We start from the raw sequence: 10,360 nt of genomic DNA on the forward strand, positions 1-10,360 counted from the left end.
ATAAATACTCAAAAATAAAAACCTTAAAAATATTTGAGTTAATTTTTTGAATGACCTGTTTTTAAATTCATAACTTTATCATTTCAGATAAATATGAGTTTTTGTTTCATTTTTGTTTACACTTTTTACTTGAATTTTCCACTTTATGTTTGCATGCTTCTTATTTTTTAGATATTATTTCTCAACAAACTAGATCTGTTTCGTGAAAAAATATTATATTCTGGACGTCATTTAAGACATTACATGATTGATTATGATGGTATGTTAAGAAAATTTGTTTTATTTGTTTAAAATTTAGTTTTCATTATAATTTAATAATTATTTGAATTGTTTGTTTCAAAATAATAGCAGAAGAAATGAGCACTTGATGCGTAAAATATCTGAAAAAGAATTTAAATACGCCTTGCAAATTTATTTCATTTTTCACTTAGTACTTATAAAATTTCTTCATATTTATTCAACTGAAAAATTATTTACATTAGTTTTTAAAATTTATCTGAAAAGTTTTGTACAAAAGTTAAAAAAGTTTCAATTTATTAAAAAAAAATTATCCCTCTTAACTTGTTTCAATGAAAATGCAATCAATATGAGTAAAATATGGTTCATTTTGAATTTTTAGCTTTATTACATTATTCTTTAAAATGGAACGTAATTTTTTAGCAACACACGATAAATACTTTGTTTAAAAATTTGTGTGCTTAGAAATGTAGCATCTCTATTTGGAGAAATTAGATCCATTGATTTATAATCACCAAAAAATTTGTTACTTAAAAATTATATTGTCTGAAAAATGTGGTGCAATGCATGTGAGAGCATCCATGCTAAAATCTTAGCACATAAACACACAGCTGCCCCTGTGATTGTCCAATTTAGGAGTGTAAGTAAAACTGTACAGGATATTCAAAATTTGAATAATTTTTCTAGCTGAATAGGATCATGTCGGACAAGTCGGAACTAAATGCAAAATTCTTGCTAAGCAGTACTCAAATTACCACCATTACGAATATACTCCTCCACAACAAACGACCATGGCATTGTGACTACTGCAAATGGCATGCATACCGCTATCAATTGATACTATCTCAACCATTGTTTCCCCATTGCAAGTAACATAACGCTCTCTCCAAATAAGAGATGTGGTTATGCCAGACCATGTAGCAATCCCAAACATGCTTTAAAAGGTAGGTAGTCGTTTGGAGACAATACCCTATCAGTACTTAAAGCTGAAACTATCCAGCACAAAAGTTGAGGTTCATGCAATCTTTAGTTCCATAAGATTTTAATAATATGAAATACAATTTTAAGTGCTTTAAAATTTTTCCAGAAAACATGAAGGGAAAAACTTACAATAAGATTTAATAGTACCACATTAGTGTTGTAACTGAAGTATGAAGTGAAAAGGGGGGGGGGGGGCGCTTGAAGTGAGCACAGAGATCGCAGGTCTATTGTACTGTTCCCGTTTAGACTACTAAAGGAACCCAGTAACAGAAATAAATTTCAGCAGTTGCTTAGCCGAAATATTAGGCAGTTCCCAGGGAACTACATAGTGGTATCCTCAGGGTTGGCTTTCTGCCGGCAGAAACTAGTTTTTGCCTTGCAAGTGGCAGAAACTTATTATAACCGGTAAAAACCGGCAGAAACTTAAAAGCATCTTTAATAACTCAAGTAATTACTAAATGATATTCGTTAAAGTAAACTAAAAAGTTTAATTCTATTCAATCATTAAAAAAAATAAAATCCTATGCTAGTGCTAGTGTTTGGAAAGGGAACTTTTCAATTGCAAATGCTCATAATATTTGGATTAATCTAACAAAGGATGAAAAATCATAAGGGTGTTTAGGAAAGAGGAGTGACATACAGAATTAAACAGGCAATTACTGATTGTTATTAGCTCGCTTATACGCTTCATCTAAATTGCTTGTGATTGAAATTATCATGTGCTTCAAAAAGAAAGTGCCAGAATTTTACTTCCTATATTAACATATATTTTGTACCTAACGTCACAGCTTTGAAAAACAAATTGGCCCCATTTCTCGAAATTTATTTTTCCAGTCAAATTTTCACCACTACCCCAGTTACTACATGGTGGACCAGTTTAAAAAAATATACAATAGATGAAAGTTTCACGAACATTGCAGAAAGTGGTTTTTGCCATGCCAGTTTTAACAGAGTCGGCAGAAACTTGCCAACCCTGGGTATCCCAAGTGCTCAAATCTCTGCGCAGAGTAGAAGTCGCATTCACGTTATAATAAATCAGCAATTCGTGAAATCGGAATTTTCTTACCTGATTCTTTTCTTTTGCCTTCTAAATCAAAAGGTCACCACTTACCAAAAACTTTAATTACATACACGAACACTTGACAACACGAAAAACAATACGGAACGTCACATAAGCACACAAAGAACAGCTTGTTACATTTTTTCCTTTTCACTCACATCCACATCGGAACTTGCTTCCACCGGTTCGGCACAGAAGCGCCACCTCCCAGGTTTTAACGTTCAAGTGTAAGGTTTAAGTTCTGCTACAACGGCCATCTTCCAAAAAAGTCTGGAGGTGTTACCGTCTCATATCAAAATCAGTGTCTTTTTCGATGTTCACATTTCCACTCACTGACTTCCATTGATGAGCAGACCTTAGTTCAAGAAGATACGAGGATTTCCATCTATTCCATAAGCGGTTCAGGAGATCTTCTTGGTACTTCTGTAATTTAAGCAGCTGGGAAAGGGAGGAGCTGATTTCTTTACCAGCCTGAGGAATTGTCAGCAATCTTCTTCCTATAAGAAAATGCCCTGGTGTGAGTGGTTCTGGCTCATGGGGATCACTAAAAACTTATGTCAGTGGTCTTGAATTGATAATGGTTTCAACATCGATCAAAGTTACTTCCTGAAACGAAACTGAAGTTTTCCCTAATAATCTCTTTTGTGACATCTTGACAGATCTTACTTAGTGTTCCAAAAAACCACCCCACTAGGCTGCTCTTTCGACTGAAATTTCCACTGAATAGCCAAGTTGCTAAATAAATTTCAAGCTTCCTCATCTTTCATTATATTCCACAGCAGATTTAGTTCTTGTTTTGCTTTATGGAATGCCTTGGTGTTGTCGCTGTATATGGTTTTACAAATTCCTCGTCTTCCAATAAACTTTCGAAAGGCCTGTAAGAATGTCTTCGTTGTTAAGTCTGTTGTCAATTCTAAGTGCACTTCTCTTGTTACAGCACAGGTGAATATCAGTACATAGGATTTTTTTGATACGTTCTGATCTTTAATATACAAGGGTCCCATGTAATCCACGCCAGTAACCTGAAATGGATATGCTTCGGATATCCTATCGGCTGGAAGAGGTGCGGGAATCTGTTGCTGGCTTCGCCTGCAATTTTTGACACAAATTGCATCTGTAAATAATACTTTTTATTCTCTGTCGGGCTCTTAAGATCCAGGTCTTTCCTCTTAGTTGAGTTAAGGTTTCTGACACACCTCCGTGTTTTACTCTTTCGTGACAATCCATAATTATGAAATTCAATAGAGGACTTTTACTAGGCAACAAGATGGGATGTGCTTCTTGGTAGGACATACTGGCATGTTGCAAACGTCTGTCAATTAATATGATTCCTTTCTCATTTAAAAATGGATTAAAGGACTCGATGGGAGATGTTGTCGATAATGGTTTACCTTTTCTCAAAGCCAAATATTCTTCAGGAAAGTTTTCCATCTGAGTCAATTTTATCCAGTACTCCTCAGTTGATTGAAGTTCTTCCAAAGTTAACGCTTCAGTTCTCTTACTAAGAGGATTTTTCGTGTTGAAGACTAATCTTTTAATCCACGATGTAATTCTCAGTACCTTATTGAATTTACTGAATTTGTGTAGATCAAAAAGAGCTCCTAATTCCGTACTTAAATGGAGATTAGTTTGCTTCCTGAAATTCAGATTCAAAATCAACTTCATGAGACTCTTTATTGATTCTTTCTAGCAATTGATCAGAGTTTTTCCTTATCCATGGTGGTCCTTGCCACCACAGTTCTTTATCCTTCAAGGTAATTATATTTTCTCCTCTCGATAGTAAGTCCGCAGGATTTTCAGTTCCAGGACAATGATGCCACCACTCAGGAAGGCAAATCCTTTTGATTTCTTAGACTCTATTTCTTACGAATATTTTTCTTGTGCTTCCCTTAATCCAGTGTAATGTTATCATTGAATCTGACCAGAAGTAAAATCCAACGTTTTCTGGAAGTTTCAGATTGTTTCGAATAAACTGGAACAATCTTGCTCCTATGAGCGCTGAAAGAAGTAGTGATGTGCCGGATCGTTAAAAAAGTAGATCCACGGATACAGATCCGGATCATTAGAGTTAAGATCTACGGATACGGATCTCAAAATTTTTTTAACCCAATTCAACTATCCAAATGTAAAATTTGTTACGGTAGGTATTTCCGTCAGAATAATGGCAGTTTCTTCAAAAAATGTCAACTGCAGCAAAAATATAATAAAGCCTATGATTTACTCTTTAAATAAATGTCCGTTAAAATTGAGGGAGAGTTGGAAGGAATGGGCCAGCGCTGCATTAATGCTTAGATGGAATGTGAAAAATTATTTCTAGCTTGCTCGGTGGATGTAGGATACAGGAACAAGAGTGTAAAGCTGCCACTGGACAGGCTAGAAATAATTTTTCGCATTTTATTTCAGCATAAATGCAGCGCTGACCCATTCCACCGAACTTACTCCGACTGATGAAATACAAAGCCGGAACACCTTTACAAACAGTAAATACAATGGAGAATTTCTCACTTTTTTGGAAGGATGCCGAGAAAAACAAAAATGAAGAATAACAGAAACCCCAAATCAATAACAAAAACTAATATTAAATTAAAAAACCAAAACATGTCCCAAAGAGCCGACCTCATATTAAGATGAATTTCACGGGTCAGATTACACATTTGTTAACAAATATGAACTGACAACAGGTAAAAATTTTAAATGATTGAGCTTTTTCTCCTTATCTTCCGACTATGAAATCGCTTCCAATCACGCATGTAAAGGCTTAGAATTGAATTTAAAATTTACTTGACAAGATTATAGCTCCTACTTTCGTTCTTTCAATTAGGGCCAATATTTTTAACGTATGGGTAAATTTTTACTACCCTAATTGTGAAAACGTTAAGTCGGTTTTTATTAACATTTCCGGTAATTAAAGTTCTACAAAAACGAGGCCAAGCTAAGAACACTTTCAATCAAGTCACCTTTTGAACGAAAAATGAACTATCAAAATCGGTTTATCTGTTTAGGAGCTACGATGCCACAAAAAGACACATTGATACACACTTTTAAAAATTATTTTCCCTTCCTTTTTGCAACGGGGGGGGGGGGGGGGATACAAATTGGCTTCTGAAATACCGTAAAATTTAAATAGGGAATAAAACCTAATTTTAACGGAATTTAAGTCTTTTATTCAAATATTTAAAAAATTTTAGAATAGAAATGATCCGTTTAAGATCCGTCAAAAAAGTAACGAATAAGGATACAGATCTTTATTTTCCCTCGGATATCCGGAACATCACTTAGAAAGAAGCTCCAATCTTGGAAGAGTAATGTCATGTATCGGTGCGACTCTTGATTTTGAGGCTACTAACGTTGTTCATAAATTACAATCCCATAGGCCTTTTGACTAGCATCTACAAATCAGTGAAGGGTCCAATCAGACAATTCTTCCATTTTGTACATCTAAGTTAGATGCCTTGTTACTCTAATTTCATTTAAGTAATATAGCTCTTTGCACCAATTTTGAAAGGTGTCATTTAAGTCCGGTGGTAGGGGATCATCCCAATCAAATTTTCTCTTCCAAATTTCTTGCAAAAGAATCTTTCCTCGTACTGTAAATGGTGAAATCAGTCCAATAGGATCAAATACTTTTCCTGCAGTTCTTATAACAACCCTCTTGGTTGCTTTCAAATCGTGTGCCCTTTTCTCACTGAGCAGCTTTTCATTTTCGATGCTCAGAAGGTCTTGCTTTGAGTTCCAGCAGTAGCCTAGAATTTTGCAAGAGGCAGAGTCGTTGATGGATTCTTCGCGCAATTTAACTTTCAGTGCTTTAGAATTCGTTCTCCATTTTCTCATGTTGAATCCAGCTTCTCTCAAAATACTTTTTACTTCTAGATGAGCTTTCAATGCAGTTTCTTCGTCTTCTAGACTATAGATAAGATTGTCAACATATAACTTATTGTTTAAGATGTAAAATGCATCTGGATAATCTTCTTCATCTTTCTTTATGTGATGTTTTATTGTAGTACTAAGCAAAACTGACACGCGTCATTCTTAAAATTTGAGATTCCATATTTAAATTTTCCTTTAACCATGAAAATCGGAGCGCGTCTCCATCTTCTGGAGCCAATGCAATTTGCAGAAAAGCTCCCTCGATATCCGCTGTTAAGGCGATTCTATTTAACCTAAACTGCAAAAGCAATGCTAATAAATCTGGAGTTAGGTTTGGACCAGGATGTAAGCAGTCATTGAGAGAGAGAGAACCGGAAGCACAAGACGACGCATCGAAAACTATTCTCATTTTAAATGTCAATTTATCTTCGTAAATGACTGCTTGATGAGGCATGTAGAAAGTCTTCGAAACATGATCATTTCATCAGCAATTCCTTCCGTAATATGCTTCATTATAATGCCTTTATACTGATCAAAAAATTCAGCATTTTTCCTAAATTTCCTAACTAGTGTCGGAAACGTCCTTCAGCATTGACATAGTTATGGGGAATTAAAATGGCATTTTCAAACTGCTTCAGTACTTCATCCTGTTCAGAAATTAAATTATCATTCGCTGCGATTCCCAAACTTTTTAAATCAAATATTTTCTGTAATATATTCCTTTCTTCTGAATCAACATTTATAACGATAGCCTTCATTATTTTTATTTCTTTTGCAAGAGTATTTCCTAAAAATTCTGACCCATTAAATACATATCCCAACTTCTTTTCTATTCCTACTAAAGATCCTGGCATGTGTTTTATTTTCCCTGTGACAATATTCCAATAATAATCTGAACCAATTAATAAAGATACTTTCGAATTTTCAGAACCAGATATATCAGCCATCGGTATATTTCTTTGTTCACAGAACTCCGATATTTCCTTCCCTGGACTCTGGATTATTGCCTCTGAAGTGCAAGGAGTTTCAATCGATTTTTTCTTTCTCAGTGTATGATTTGCATTTTTTTTCGTCTTGCTCGCAGAGATATCGGCTACGTTTTTTGTTACAATTCGAGCACCTTGCAGTATTGAGAAATATGGGATTTTTTCAAACAATTAAAGCAATATCCCATACACTGCAGCTTAGCCTTCCGTTCGTCTATAGATAAGGGGCAATTTTCTATCTCGTGATGTTCACTGGAACAAAATAAGCATGCATTTTTGATTGATGCGTTTAAAGTCAGTCGCAGCTGTTGGGAAGGGTTTATGATTTTTACATTTTCTGTAAGTCGCTTTATTTTTATCAGGTTCGTCCGTTTTGCGAAACAAATAGGTTTTCTCGCGTTTTTCTATTTCTTGTTTCGGAAATTCTAACAATTTAGAACAATCCCATGATTCTTTTTCTTTAGTAGAACAGTTATATCCTAAAATAATATCATCAGGGATCAACTTTATTAAGACTGCAAAGAGAATCCCACCATAGTTATTTAGTTCTACTCCGGCTGCCTGAAAGCTTCTAATTTGAATCATACAAGTATCGTATAATTGTCTTAATTCTTCTAAGTTAGAACTTGATCTTACTGGTGTTAGGCTTAACAGTTTGTTGACATGTGAATGCACGACTATTTCACTTTTATCAAATCTTCCTTTCAATAGATAAATCATAACTGCTTGGTGTTATTGGTAAACCTTGTACGCATTTTAAAGCTAAACCCTTCAAAAATGATTTTAAACAGTTCAATTTTTCAACTTTCGCTAATTGGTTGTTTTCGTGAATAACTCCCTCAAATTATCCCCAGAACTCCTGCCAATTTTCGTGTTTGCTGTCAAAAGGTTCAATTGTTAGTTTCGGCAATTTTACATTAGGATAATACGCATTAATAGGTTTTTCAGGAACACTGGGCTTCTCTTTTACATTTTCTTCAAAGGATAAAGAGTGTTCATTTTGTGCATCAATTCCATTCTCGTATTTATGTTTCCGTTTTAGATATCTATCTTTGATTTGGAGATTTCAAACTTTTCACGATATTCTAAAGTTCCTGCAATTTCAGTTTCGAGCAAGGTTAAATCCTCAATGAGATCTTCGATTTCTGAATCTAATTGCAAGATCAGTTCGGATTTCACAATTAACTGATTGCATAAGATTTCCAAATCATCATCATCTATATTATCTCCACTGTCAAGTAGTTCGGTTACTTTGTTTACAATTTTCGTTAAAGCCGATTTAATGGTTTTCCGTTTAACTTTGGATCTTTCTAATTTAAGATCTTGTTTTTTTGAATCTTGTTCTTTAACTAATGATATTTTTTTTAGGCTTCCGGTAATTTCGGCACCCTATAATAAATCAGAAATTAATGAAATCAGAATTTTCTTACCTGATTCTTTTCTTTCGCCTTCTAAATCAAAAGGTCACCACTTAAAGATACCAAAAACTTTAATTACATACACGAACACTTGACGACACGATAAACAATACGGAACGTCACATAAGCACACAAAGAACAGCTTGTTACATTTTTTTCCTTTTCACTCACATCCACATCGGACCTCGCTTCCACCGGTTCGGCACAGAAGCGCCACCTCCCAGGTTTTAACGTTCAATCTGCAACACATGTAGCACATGAATTCAGCTCTCATCAGCCATATAGCATCCTCTACACGAAGGATTGTCGGTAAACCCATCAGATTAAGATGCCTATTAAAAGAGCAGTGTCCAGTTAGTAACCCAACAAACTTCTTGATCTCTTTCCTACTCAAATTAAGCAGTTCTTTGGATCTAAGCCAGGGAGGTTCAGAGTCTTGGCCTGTCTTTGAGAGTCGGACTGAAGCCACAGGCCATATGATTCATCCATCAGAAGGTTCTTTGCAGTACTCCTTACTGCATTGTAGGGCAGGCAGAGGGCAAGCTCGGGTCCCATAAATGGTGTATTGGAGCCCTGCTTAGATACCTGATCTGCCAATTCGTTGCCCACAATGACCAGGTACCCAGTAAAGGGAAACCCTACTACTGCCAGCTAGTCTTAACAGTGCATTATGGCACTCCCAAATGGATTTGGTAGAGAAGCAGTCTCGATTGAGAGCTTTCAACACACCTTGGTTATTCGAGAATGGTGTTGTAACTACATTAATATTGAAAAACTTATGGAGAAAAATAACCAACCATGGTGTGCAGACAGCCGAATCTGCAACTAAACAGATATTTGATAGAAAGTAATAGTAACAAAAATAAAAGACTTATATTGGGGGCAGGGGATATACAACAGGTTAGGTTAATTAATATCAATTGTGCTTTTTATTTTAGGACCTGATTATGATGTTGATAGTGGTGCACTTTTTGCTCAGCATAAGTTCCAGGCCCAAAATAAACATTCTGGAAAAGTGATTTACCCACATTTTACAACAGCCACAGATACAAGCAATGTTCAAGTTGTTTTCCAAGTCGTTATGGACACAATTGTGAGAGAAAATTTAAAGACAGCTACATTGTTGTAAAGTTAAACGTCCATTTTGTAGTGCCATTTTGGAGCTGTAAATATAATCCTATAATCATTTTTATGCAAATGAATACATGAACTGCATATTTTTCTTTTGATACATCTGTTCATCTTTTATACATTTTTTACTTTAATAAACTATTTTTGTTAAAAAAGTTTGTTACTATTTCTCAACTGAAAAAAAAAACAAACAATGCATGTGTTAAAAGGACCTAATTTACAATGCAAAATTATTTTGAGCCTTGGGACACTAAGTATTTTTCACTCTAAAAAGGTTCCTTAGTAACTAACTGACAACACATGTGTAGAACATATACAGGTAACAATACTGGCACAATTTTCAAACATTTTAAACTTAATAATTATTGCAAAATGAATAAATCCCTTTCTGCAAAAAAGGAATTATTTTAAATTAAAAACAAACTAAAAATAGCAGGATTGCCACTCATATTTCGGATAAAATAATCTCCATAGTTGCCTTTGCTTCAAATTAGTCCTCATTTTAGTTATCAGGGACAGTCCTGCAATTGCACTTCTACAAATCCTTTACAAAAAATAATCAAAAAAATTAATTCAATGAATATTTATGTTACATATTCTTTTCCTTGTATAAGAATAAAGAGAGTTGCAATTAAAATGTTAACCTTTTTACGAAACCTCAGACAAATTATGAAGTTGAA

At 34.6% G+C, this 10,360-nt stretch overlaps 1 protein-coding gene across 2 annotated transcripts in view; it reads left to right on the forward strand.

Annotated features, from left to right (window-relative positions):
• Positions 1–9,786, forward strand: part of LOC129230747 (guanine nucleotide-binding protein G(o) subunit alpha-like) — a 40,128-nt gene extending 30,342 nt beyond the window's left edge. The window contains exons 9-10 of one of the 2 annotated variants that reach the window (XM_054865176.1): positions 172–259; positions 9,488–9,786. In XM_054865176.1, coding sequence (XP_054721151.1) covers positions 172–259; positions 9,488–9,678 — 279 coding nt within the window. In that variant the 3' untranslated portion in view covers positions 9,679–9,786. The remainder of the gene's footprint in view (positions 1–171; positions 260–9,487) is intronic. The other variant, XM_054865178.1, reaches the window with a different exon arrangement.
• The last annotated feature ends 574 nt before the right edge of the window (positions 9,787–10,360 follow it).

Source organism: Uloborus diversus, chromosome 9, assembly GCF_026930045.1.
Source record: "Uloborus diversus isolate 005 chromosome 9, Udiv.v.3.1, whole genome shotgun sequence".
Classification (NCBI taxonomy): domain Eukaryota; kingdom Metazoa; phylum Arthropoda; class Arachnida; order Araneae; family Uloboridae; genus Uloborus; species Uloborus diversus.